The 12,927-nt window shown below is 37.7% G+C and overlaps 2 protein-coding genes across 4 annotated transcripts; one reads left to right on the top strand and one right to left on the bottom strand.

Annotated features, from left to right (window-relative positions):
* The first annotated feature begins 10 nt into the window (after positions 1-10).
* LOC104218940 (formin-like protein 1) lies at positions 11-4,769 on the top strand. Its single transcript, XM_070147735.1, has 4 exons — positions 11-1,572; positions 1,672-1,871; positions 2,607-2,851; positions 3,761-4,769. The coding sequence occupies exons 1-4, from the start codon at positions 302-304 to the stop codon at positions 4,568-4,570; spliced, it is 2,526 nt and encodes an 841-aa protein (XP_070003836.1). The 5' UTR covers positions 11-301; the 3' UTR covers positions 4,571-4,769.
* A 2,958-nt stretch (positions 4,770-7,727) lies between these two features.
* Positions 7,728-11,801, bottom strand: LOC104218927 (probably inactive leucine-rich repeat receptor-like protein kinase At5g48380). 3 transcript variants are annotated; one of them, XM_009769539.2, is made up of 3 exons: positions 11,567-11,801; positions 9,272-10,270; positions 7,728-8,998 (listed from the first exon to the last, which is right to left on the bottom strand). In XM_009769539.2, the coding sequence occupies exons 2-3, from the start codon at positions 10,133-10,135 to the stop codon at positions 7,994-7,996; spliced, it is 1,869 nt and encodes a 622-aa protein (XP_009767841.1). In that variant the 5' UTR covers positions 10,136-10,270; positions 11,567-11,801; the 3' UTR covers positions 7,728-7,993. The 3 variants fall into 3 exon arrangements, with proteins under 3 accessions (XP_009767841.1, XP_009767850.1, XP_009767856.1); XM_009769548.2 differs by lacking the exon at positions 11,567-11,801 and adding an exon at positions 11,372-11,408; XM_009769554.2 differs by lacking the exon at positions 11,567-11,801 and adding an exon at positions 10,804-11,103.
* Positions 11,802-12,927: the final 1,126 nt, after the last annotated feature.

Genomic DNA, 12,927 nt, shown 5'->3' with positions numbered 1-12,927 from the left:
TATTTTCTCTCTTCTTCTGGATCTCTCTTTTTTCAACGGCCATGCAAATTTTAATGCAAAATCTCTTGTCCTTTTTTTCCTACTGTAAACTCAGTCCACTCCTCCCTATGTATCTTGTCTTCTTCAACTAGCAGCAGCAGTTTTCATTGACCAAATACAAAAAAAGCAGAGCAGAGCATTTGTACACAGCAATGTTTTTCCCTTTACCATAAAGTTTTCATATTTTTCTCTTTTTGAACAACTTGCTCTTCTTCTTCTTCTTGATTCTTGGTTCTTGATTCAGTGCAGCATTTTGTATACAATGGTGTTTCCCTTCTTCTTCTTCTTCCTCCTTTTCCTTTTCTTCTCAACTCACTGTGTATCGTTCGCCGCCGTCTCCGCCCACAACCGCCGTGTTCTCCACGAATCCTTTTTTCCGATAGACTCATCACCACCTTCTCAACCCCCCCTACCCTCTCCTCCAGCCCCCCCTACTCCCTACCCATTTCAACCTTCAACTCCTGATAACAACAACAACCCCTTCTTCCCCACCTACCCCTCTCCACCACCCCCACCCTCCCCACCCTCCCCTTCTTCACTCGTTTCATTTCCTGCGAATATTTCTGATATTAACCTCCCAAATGCCTCCAAGTCTAAGCATGTTTCCTCTAAGCTCATTATCACTGCCATTACTTGTGTTCTTGCTGCTATCGTTGTTCTTTCCATCGCCATCTGCTTGCACGCAAAGAAAAGGAGGCGCCATTTTAATGACCCAAAAACTCAAAGATCTAGTAATAGTAATAGATTGAATCATAGTAGTAGTAAAAATGATGGTAATACTAATCGTAATAGTATTCCTAAGCTTCAACAACCATCTCAAACTAGTTCAGAGTTTCTCTATTTGGGTACTATTGTCAATTCACATGGCGGTATTAATAGTAGTAGTAACCCTAATACAGCTCCATCTTCAAGAAAAATGGCCTCCCCGGAGCTCCGTCCACTTCCGCCGTTAAATGGACGGAATTTAAGTCAAAATTACAGGAATATCCGTAATGATGATGATTTTTACTCTACTGAGGAGTCTGTGGGTTATATAGAGAGCTCTTTTGGAGCTGGATCATTGTCACGTAGAGATTTTGCTGCTGTTGAAGTGGATAAATTTGTCGGGTCGAGTTTGTCGGGTTCGGATTCATCATCGAGTTCCGGGTCGGGTTCGCCGAGCCGGTCGGTATCTTTGAGCATTTCTCCTCCGGCGAGTGTGAGTCCAAAAAGGGAAAGTTGTTCAAGACCTAAGTCACCGGAACTGGTCGCCGTTGTGACCCCTCCACCACCTCAGCGTCCACCTCCTCCTCCACCTCCATTTGCAAATCCTGTAAATGGGCCTCAAGTTAAGATATCTGCAAATAATAGTCCAGTATTGATTTCTCCTATGGAAAAAAATGATCAAAATATTGAGAGCTTTTCTATTGAGAAAAATGTGGAGAAAAGTGATGAGATACTGAAGCCAAAGTTGAAGACTTTGCATTGGGATAAAGTAAGAGCAAGTTCGGATCGCGAAATGGTGTGGGATCAACTGAAATCAAGCTCATTTAAGTATGATAATCTGAACTCTTACTACTGATTATATTTGTCATTATAGATATTCATTAACTTTTTTAGTGTAAGTTGAATTGAGCTGGTTTATATTTGCAGATTGAATGAAGAGATGATAGAAACATTGTTTGTTGTGAAGAATCCAGCTTTGAATACAAGCGCAACAGCTAGACACCCTGTTGTTCCCTCGATGAGCCAAGAGAATAGGGTACTTGATCCTAAGAAGTCGCAAAACATTGCGATTTTGCTGAGGGCTCTAAATGTAACCACAGAGGAAATATGTGAAGCCCTCTTAGAAGGTATACTTTGGTTCTAACATTCTTTGAGGAGTTTAATTTTTGATAGTATAAAATAGCTTTTACACTATCATGTTACCTTAATGATAACTACATGTAACCGTCTATAGAAGGGGAGCCTTGGTGTAACTGGTAAAGTTGTTGCCATGTGACCAGACGGTCACGGGTTCAAGCCGCGGAAATAACCTCTGCATAAATGTAGTTTAAGACTCAATAGACCTTTGTAGTTTGGGCCTTCCCCGGACCCGTGCATAGCGGGAGTTTAGTGCATCGGGTAGCCCTTTACATGTAACCGTTCATAAAAAGTGGGATTTGTAACCTGAAAGGTAAGGCAAGTTAACTTACACTACAGGATAAAATACAATAGTGTTACAATCTTTACACTGCCATTGTATGTGAGTTATATCCTTCTTTGAATTGCAAATTAATAGCTGAAAAAATGAGTGGAATGATGGAAGTGCGCGTTTAATGCCAAAAACCTTCTGCTGAGTACTGGCTGGCACATAATCACTCAATATATATTCACTTTGATTTTGAACAAATGGTTGAATTTCTGTATAACATTCCCAATTAAAATACATTGCTCTTATTGTATTAGACTAATATAATGTGTTAAAGCTTATGCTCCTTTGTTCTTTAATGGTTTCGTCAATAGGCAGAAGTTAAAGTGTATTTACACTTAAAAAAGTGTGTATGTAGGAGAATAGAGTGCAATAACAAATTACATCTTCTGTTCAGGAAATGCTGAAAATATTGGGACTGAACTCCTTGAGATTTTATTGAAGATGGCTCCATCCAAAGAGGAGGAACGTAAACTAAAAGAATACAAAGATGATTCTCCATTCAAGCTTGGCCCCGCGGAGAAGTTTCTGAAAGCAGTGCTTGATATACCTTTTGCATTCAAAAGGGTAGATGCTATGCTGTATATATCAAATTTTGATTATGAGGTTGACTATCTCAGAAAGTCATTTGAAACTCTAGAGGTAATTATTTCACGTCATCATCAGCTTCTACTTGTTGCTTGTTTCTATTCGTTCTCTCGAGCCGAGGATCTTTCGGAAACAACCTCTCTACCTACCCAGGGTAGGGGTAAGGTTCTGCGTACACACTACCCTCCCCAGACCCCACTTGTGGGATTTCACTGGGTTTGTTGTTGTATCAGCTGCTACTTGTTATTGATATCTATTCACGAGTAGAATTTTGATTTTGATCAGAAGAAAACTTGTGTAAAGTATTGATGCTCAACACTAACAACTTAAAGGCATAAAATTATGCATCTTGAAAAATCAAACTCTGGAAATATTAAGCATTATATTATTTTGGAGGAACGATTGTTTAACGTGTTGTTCTTGTGACTAGTATCTGTGAGCTAAGTTACTTGGATTCTTCAAAAATATTGTCAGGTGCGTGTCGGATCCTCCAAATTTAGTTCATTTTTGGAGGATCCGGCACGGATACGGCAACACTTTTGGAGAGTCCAAGCAACATAGCATGTGAGCATTTCTGAATACTATCTGGGAACAAGCAGAGATCCTATTAGCTTGGTATATCTGCTGTTGCCGTGTCCCTATTTTAGGAGATTAACTGCTAAATATTGGACTTTGGAGTAACAACAACAACCCAGTGAGGGGTTTGGGGAGAGCAGGATGTACGCAGCCTTACCCCTACCTGGAAGAGCAGAGAGGCTGTTTTGGAGTAATCATGTATAATGATCTGAAACTGCCAGAATTTTATTCTGCCCTGTTAACTGCCTGCTAATAGAGTCAATGCAAGTAGGGGTTAATTAATTCGCCCAAATTTATTTTCTTCTAAAATGAAAATAGTTAGTTAATTAATTCTATTGTGAGAATACAACTTGCAAACTATGTCCTTATAAAGCTTTCCTATTACAGGCAGCATGTGAAGAGTTGAGAAGTAGCAGAATGTTCTTAAAGCTTCTAGAAGCAGTGCTGAAGACGGGGAATCGCATGAATGTTGGGACAAATAGGGGTGATGCTCATGCCTTCAAACTTGACACACTGCTAAAGCTTGTAGATGTCAAGGGAGCAGATGGGAAAACAACCCTCTTGCATTTTGTGGTTCTTGAGATTATAAAAGGTGAAGGTGCTCGTCTTTCTGGTGGAAATCAGAATCATCAACAGTCTACTACCAATGACAACGCTAAGTGCAGGAAGCTTGGCCTCCAAGTTGTTTCCAGTATTAGTTCAGAGCTTATAAATGTCAAAAAATCTGCTGCCATGGATTCAGAAGTACTCCACAGCGACGTCTTAAAACTTTCTAAAGGGATTGGAAACATAGCTGAGGTTGTACGATCCATTGAAACCGTTGGATTGGATGAAAGCAGTATTAAAAGATTCTCCGAGTCCATGAACAGGTTTATGAAAGTAGCAGAAGAGAAGATTTCAAAGCTCCAAGCTCAAGAAACGTTGGCCATGTCGCTGGTGAAAGAAATAACAGAGTATGTCCACGGAGATTCAGCTAGAGAAGAGGCTCACCCTTTCAGAATATTCATGGTTGTCAAAGACTTCCTAACGATTCTTGATCGCGTTTGCAAGGAAGTTGGAACGATAAATGAGCGGACGATAGTTAGTTCTGCTCAAAAGTTTCCAGTTCCAGTTAATCCAAATCTACAACCTGTCATTAGTGGATTCAGAGCTAAACGGCAGCATAGTTCCTCTGATGAGGAAAGCTCATCTCCTTAGTAGAATTATTTGGTCATAACAGGCAAATGCTAGTTTTTAGTTTTGGCCAAAAACAATGTAATCTATTACTACATAGGAAGCATAGGAGTTTGCCTTAGATTGTGCAGAACTATTTAGGGATATGTAACTCTTTATCTATCTGAATTTTGTATTATATTAGATCATTCTATAAGATATTGGGAAATTCTATTTCTTTTGACATGATAGAGCAGATTTTCTTCAGCAAGATAAAGCAATAACTTTTCTTGTAAGTGTACCATCACGGTAACTGAATGTGTTAAAAAGGGACGAAGAAGACCTAAAATCACAAGAAACTTGTTTAAAAGGATCTATCATTTCTTGAAATTCACGAGGATTTAGCGAAAGATAAGATACCATAAAAGAAAAATATCTATATACAGTCAAACCTCTCTATAACAACATCATTTGTTATGAATAGTTTTTGATGTTATAGAACATATATTGAAGTATTGTTATATAAGGATTAAGGATGCTGTTATAAAGAGGTCTGACTGTAGGTGATATCGACTAGTTGGAAATATGTCTGTCATGTTAATATTTTGAGCTGAGGGTCTATCGGAAACAATCCCTCTACCTCCCAAGGATAAAGGTAAGATCTGCATACACACACTGCTCTCCCCGGGTTCCACTGTTTTTTTTTTTGTTATTGTTGTTGTCGTCTTATGCTTTGTAGGACTCCCTTAACCCTATCAAAGATTTTATGCCAATAGAAAATATAGAGAATTTGGAGTATTTTTTTTATATTTTTATTTTATGTAATGTTAGCCTGGGATATATTTAGATGGTAAAATATGATTAGTGGAGATTAATATAGCCGATCCCAACTTATTTGGTCAATAAGATCAAGAGCAAATAATGCAAGGTTCGGCAAGAATAACGTATAAAGCAGAAATAGGAACTTTTCATAATATGATTAGGATTGATAATGAAATAGGATTCTCCATCAGAAAAAGGAGCATCTCAAGTTTTAGACCGTTGTTGGAAAAGAATTTACCGTTTTAAAGTGTGGAAAGCAAAAAAATCATGTAATCAAGATTAGAGCTGAAAAATGAAGGCAGAAATCATGCCTCTTTCCAAATCCAAATTTTGATGAGTTTATTGGACTAAATTGTACACTTAAAATATTAAAGCATATTTAACCAGTGGCCTCATTGAGCTAAACTGAGTTACTACCAATAATTTGTATAAAGAATCTACTTACAAATCTAGACAAAAATGGTGCCATCGAATTGACAAATGTTAAATTGTATGACCATCTCATTTAAAAGAATATGCTTGTAAGCAGAGGCGAACCTACACTAGGGGTTGAGGGGTCACTGGACCCGGTTAGCCTCGGGAAAAATATTGTATATATCTACTATATATATTTATATGTATTGTGAGGACCCCTCATATATTTTCCTTGGCCCCCTCAAAACACAAAAGCTTCGCAGGAGAACTGGCATTTGCGGACAGTGCTAGATCGCAACTCCCCTCATATATTTGTTTCTTCATGTTTTTGGGTTACTTTTCTTAATTCAACTATACTTACTACTCCTTTTTGTTACCTTACTACTACTCCCTAGTAGTTAACTGGAGTATATTTTTTCCTATTATCTTGTTTTGAACTAGTTTAGTATAAATTTATTTTATTCTTTTTAAATTCTTCCTTGTTTAGAACTTTCTCTTTCTTAATTTTTTATTTCCAATTCATTTGAGAGGAAAATTAAAAGAGGTAAATTAAAGAATTAAGTCTGGTGGGGAAGTTAAACATATTATTTTACAAGAATAAGAGTGCGGTTGGATTCACATAAGTACTAATAAAGTTTACCTTTTGAAGATAGTAAAATGCAAAATAACTTGGACAACTTGATGTGTGTTTTCCATATGAAAATTTGCAAGTGAGTTATGATTTTCTATGCATCAGCACGATATATACTTTCTCAATTCTAATTAGTGATACCTAAACATTTAACTAATTAACATTTAATTAGCTAGAATCACATTAGGATATTCTATACAAGAATTTAGTTCAAACTTTGCACGGTTTGCACATATTATAAATACAACGAGTTTAAGCATGAGCGGATAATCTTATATTAGTACCAAATTAGTTATGTTAGTAAATACTGAACTTTATTTTCTTGATATTTATCATAATTATTATTGGAAGGCGTCAAACTTTGTCACTAATAATTGGCATATCTAAAAGTGGCGGTGCCCCCGCGTCGCTCAAATCCTGGGTCCGCCTCTGCTTGTAAGTAGCTATAACGCCTTCCAAAATAGCAATAATCAAAGGAAAGAGCGACAACATTCTCAACAACAACAACAACAACAAACTCAATTTGATCCCAACATGTGAGGTCTGGGGAGGGTAGTCTGTACGCAGACCTTACCCCTACCTAATGCAGGTAGAGAGGTTGTTTTCAATAAACCCTCGGCTCAAGAAGGCCAAGAAGAGGAAGAGGGAAGCAAGGAAGGAAGAAGGATGAAAGAGAAAAAGGGGAGATAAAGGATAAGTAGTATCAAATAATAGCAAAGGGAATACAATACCTGAGGCAAACAAAATCACGTATCGTAATAAAAATCTAAGAATATGAAGGGACATGCACGCTACTAAGCCTATCGGTAAACACATCGATATCATTCTCACAGCCTAAATAATAGGAAGGTCCAATTCAAACCTTCATCAACCAATATCTGAAGCAGTAAGGGCAGCCCGGTGCACTAAGCTCCCGCTTAGTGCGGGGTTCGGGGAAGGGCTGGACCACAAGGGTCTATTGTACGCAATCATACCCTATATTTTGTTCAAGAGGTTGTTTCCACTAATATCTAAAGCAGAGAGAGTCAAATGGACATCATGAATATTTAAGTCACTTCCCTCCCTTCAACCTTAATACAAGGAAAAAAAAGACAACCGATGCACAAAGCATCCCACGTTCACGTAGGGTGCAGGGAAAGGCCGCACCCCAAGGGGGGTGGGTGACGTAGACATCCTACCCTGGCCTGATGCAAACATCAGTGACATTCCACGTCTCGAACCCATGACGTGTAGGTCACAAGGAGACAACTTGACTGCTGCTTCAAGGCTCCCCTTCAAGCTTAATACAAGGGTCTGGAGAAAAAATCAATCAAAAGAAAAAAAAGAAAAAAAAAATAGAGACAGACATCTAATCTGTATAAATCTCTTCAGCAATAAAAATACAGAAAAGGAAACACAAGTTACATAGTTGGGTAAGCTATGAAGAAGGGACTTACAGTAGAATAATCAATATAGATAGTGAACGTGGTATTTGTACAGGATAGAAAAAGATTATGCAGAACAGACAACCACCTACAATTACAGAGGACTACTATGATTCTATATTAATTACTGTATCTTACTTACTCAACCATTATCAATGAACAACGAGCCTGTTTTACTTATTGAGCAACGATGAGTTCGTCCAGTTGATGTCCGCCATCATCGCTTTCTGAAGGCATCATCAAAATGTCATCTGCAGTTGTGAAATGATATCGCTCTCCGATGGCTCTCAGAAACTGGTACACTTCAAACATTGTCGGCCTCTCCTTAGGAGCAGACAACACACAAAGACATGCAACTTTAAGGACCTGGAAAACCTCACTGTCATAACCTTTACCAGACAACGAATGGTCAATCGCATCGTGAAGCTTAGATTCACCAGAGAGATTTGAAATCCATTCCACGAGATTTCCCTTAAAGGTCTCGGGAGCTTTGGTAACAAAGGTCGGTCTCTCACCAGTTACTAACTCAAGAAGTACAACACCAAAACTGTACACATCACCTTTTGGTGTAGCCATAAGAGTTCGTGCATATTCAGGAGCAACATAACCAAAGTCCCCGAATTCTCCATTGACGAAGGTACTCAAATGAGTGTCAATTGGATTCATGAGCCTAGCGAGTCCAAAATCTGATATTTTTGGTTCGAATTCCATGTCCAACAAGATGCATTTAGAACTAATGTTTCTGTGAATAATACGAGGATTGCAGTTGTGATGAAGCCATGCAAATCCTTTGGCTGCTCCAAGGCCAATCTTAAGTCTCATAGGCCACTCGAGAGTTTTTTCCTCTTCACTCACCGAATGTAACTTATCGTGCAAGGTGCCATTTGGCATGTCCTTGTAGACCAACAGCCGTTCTTTTTTTGCCATGCAAAAACCTAAAAGAGGAACCAAGTTACGGTGCTTTACCTTTCCCAAAGTATCCATCTCAGATACAAACTCTTTCTCTGAATGTTGAGTATTCTGCAATCTCTTAACCATAAGTGAAGTACCATCGTCAAGTACTGCTTTGTAGAAAGTCCCGGTACTTGCTGACCCGATGATATTGCTTTTGCTGAAGTTGTTAGTGGCCTTCATGAGATCACTTAATCTCATTTTTGAAGCAGACTTCTCAAACATTGAAAGCTGAAAATAACAAACCTTAAGTCAATTAAGAAAGCTTGAGCAAGAGAAAAATCACACAACATGTGAAAATTCATACTTCACACTTAACATGGAGGTTGAATGCTTATAAGAAAACATGAATTTATGATTATAAATATGATCACAGTGCTACAGTAGGAACAGTAAACAAAAACAACAACCCACTAGAATTGATTTTAACAAATGAACAAAGCGCGCACAGAAATGTCAATAAAGAGACAGTTTATAATGATTCGGCAGAGTAAAAATTCTCACCTGGATTGTCTTGGTACCCTTAATACTCTTCGCCCATTTATTCCCTTCAGGATCTTCTTCCTTTTTCTTCTTCCTGGATATCTTTCTCAAGTAGAAGGATGTACCGAGGATCACAAATACAGCACCTAAAGTCACCCCACCAACAGCTGCACCGACGATGATTCCTGTACGGGGTTTCTTGGAAGAACCCTCGCAACGAGTTAACGGATCTCCACAGAGTCCTGCATTATTGGCATAGCTCTCAGCGGGAATAGTTGCATTTATGAAATTTGGAACTGGTCCGGTCAATCGATTGTTTGCTACATTAAAAGTCTTGAGCCGACCAAGCAGGCCAATTTGTGGAGGAATTTGACCCGTCAACTGGTTGTTGTCAAGTTTAATGTCATTCAAAAAAGAGCAGTTTGCGAGATCCACTGGGATTTCCCCTGATAGGTTGTTGGATGAGAGATCCAGGATTACCACAAAACCTATAATTTTGGAGATATCACGTGGAATACTTCCATTGAGCTCGTTGCTCGAAAGATCTAATGATGTCATAGAGGTACAATTCTGAATACCACGTGGAAACCTGCCCTTAAGACCCATGTCAGGAAGAGTGATACTCAGAACCTTGCTTTCATCCGGATGCCAACACTGAATCCCAGTAAATTTGCAGATGAAACCTTCGGTCTGATTATCGAAGTTCCATGTTGACCCCAAGTAATTTAATGGATCTTCTAATGACTCTTTTACAGATTTCAGACAGTCAATGTCGCTTTGAACAGCACAGCAAACATCTAGACTCAAGACCAAGTAGATCAAAATAGAAGCAAGAGTGGTAAGAGCTCTGTTATCCAATGCCATCTTGGTGAAAGGCCTGGTCATAATTGCAGGGCCTAGATCAATTGAAGGGCCTAGTTACGCGTTGAATGAAACATTTATAGACTAGTTTGCAACCCCAAACAATGTGAAATGCATTGCAAGTACAAATCCTATTTCTCCTGAGCTAAATCCAGAAACCTACAAAATATTGAAGGGGAAATTAAGAACTGCAAGGGAAAAATATAGATGACGAGTCAGTTTTATCAATCAATCAACTATGCCTCAATCCCAAACTAGTCAAGTAAACTATGCCTCAATCCCAAACTAGACAAGAAAAACTATATGAATCTATGTATCCATCCGCTCTATTCAGTTTCCTTTCATCTCAATACTAGATAAAGTTGTCTTCTAAGGCAAACTAGTGCTTTCCAGAACTAGAGGTACTTAAATCCCACACTTATCTCTACACGGAAATATTAGTCTAAAGAAAATAAGAAAACTGTTCCACACAGATTTTAAAGGAAAAAACGACAAACAAACTCGGCAAGAGAAAGCACAATAGCAAGCAGCAGATGCCCAGAAAAATTCGCATACTACTACATCCAACAAAAGAAAAACTTCATCCAAAAGATGTGTTTACAAACTGATCTTCTACAGCCACAAGCAGAAATATTCACATCTTTAAGATGGAAGTATAAAAAAAAACCATAATTGACACGAGTAACAACAACCTAGTAAAATCCCACAAGTGGGGTTTGGAGAGGGCAGTGTATACGCAGTCCTTATCCCTGTCCTGGGGATAAAGAGGCTGTTTCCGAAAGACCTTCGGCTCAACAAAAAAGCTTTACCCAAAATGATTTATCTGATCTTCAACGCCCAACAAACACGACTCATAGAACCCAGAAAAAGTTGTTAAATCAATGAAGAAAAGAGCAAATTCCAATTCCAGAAAGAAAAGTTCAGAGCTTTTTGACAAGGACAACCAAATTTTAAAGAATAATAAACTACTGTCCTTGTTCAAAGTATTCATAGAAAGGCAATAATACATCAATTAAAGAAACAGTTAGTTATAAGTAACAATAAACAAATTGAGGCTACAAATACTATCTTCAAATGAATTGTAAATAACTTTATCCAAAATACAGAATTTACTTGATCTTCCACATCCACAAGCACAAAAATTCACAACTTTAAGAGTAAAATTCAAAAAGCAAAAAGCTCTTGATATAATAGTTAAAACAAAACCCAAAAAGGGTTCTTTAAATCAAACAAAAAAGGAGCAAATTCAACTTCAATTACCAGAAAGGAAAGTTCATAGCTTTATTAATATGACTTTCAAATTTCAAGAATTTCAAGAATTAAAAGCAGCCAACAACAGAATAAAGATACAATTTTTTAATTATAAGAATTAAAGAAAGAGTTAGGTATAAATACCAATAAACAAATTGAACATAAAAGTAAAGACCAAAAAGTTATAGATGCAAATATACTTACTGCCCAATTGAGGGTATAAAATGCTGGATCTTGAGAGTCAATTAACAGAAAATTTCAGAAAAGAAATATGAAAGGAAAAGAGAGAAAGAAGATTGTATTTGGTCATACAGTTTACTGAGTCAAAGAAATAAAGCTAGTCATTGTTTAACTGTGGGAGCTAAGACCAAAGGCTTGCTAAAAATGAAAGAGAAAGAGAGTTAAAATGGGACAGCGGGACGACCCATGGCTTGACTTGCTGTTCATTTGCTGTGGAAAGTTAATTTTTCTTTTTTTGGTTTCTCACCAATTTTGGATAGTTTCTTTTGGCTCAACTAAGGGTGTCTAACGGGTGGGCCAGACCGGATTGGGTAAACAAAATTTAGAACTGGACGGGTTGGAAACCGGGCTGATTACGGGTTAAGGATTACGGGATTTAATGAGTTCGAATTTATCCGGGTAAAAAATGAACCGTAAGGGTTACGGTTACAAGAGGCCGGGCCGGGTTAGTGTAATTTTTAATTTTTGTATTTTGTATAACTATTGTAAGTTATATTAATATAAAGTAAAAATATAAAGAATACAATGAAGATGGGAAAAAAATGCACGTATAAATTGTAAGTGCTATATTTATTTCAAAATTACAAAATTAAAGTTTGCATTTAATAAGTAAATTAACGAAAGAAGAAGAGTAAAACTAAATTTTCATGCATAATAATACTTCAAATTAATCTAACAAACTAAAACATTAAGCATAAATAATGGTAGCTGTTATACCGGTCTAGGCCGGTCCGGGCCGGTTAACTGGTTCTACATTAAATAACGTTGACTGGGTTTGACCGGTCCGGTTAACCGGTTGCACGAAGGTGAACGGACCAACCCCATTAACCCAGCCCACCCGACCCCCTTTGTACCGATCCAGGCCGGTTCTAGTTTCAACCGATTTGGGCCGGACCGGAAATAGGTTGACCCGGCCCGTTAGACACCCTTAGGCTCAACTAATCTAGATATGCGCCAAAAATCAAATATTACACTTTAGGGCTCATTTAGCACGAGATATAATTAATAATTAATTTCAAAATTAAATTTGAAATGAGTATATCCCACGCTTGTTTGGATAAAATATATAACTAATTTCGGGTTAGTTTTCTCGAAAATATAGTATTAATTTTAATTCCTACTATAGTGTGGGATAATAATTCCAGAATAACTAGCCCAGTATAATTAATTTTAGGATAATTTGTTTCCCAACCAAACGATCCCTGAGAGTAAAGTGTGCCTACTAAACACGTTTTTCATGCTTAAGGCTCGGACTCTGAATTTTTTATTAAAAATACAGAAATATTTATTACTCCAATGCAGCATTTTGGTGGCTGTGGAAAGTT

This window comes from Nicotiana sylvestris, chromosome 6, assembly GCF_000393655.2.
Source record: "Nicotiana sylvestris chromosome 6, ASM39365v2, whole genome shotgun sequence".
NCBI lineage: Eukaryota > Viridiplantae > Streptophyta > Magnoliopsida > Solanales > Solanaceae > Nicotiana > Nicotiana sylvestris.
Note: the sequence above shows the minus strand (reverse complement) of the source record. Positions and strands in the feature narration are given on the sequence as shown.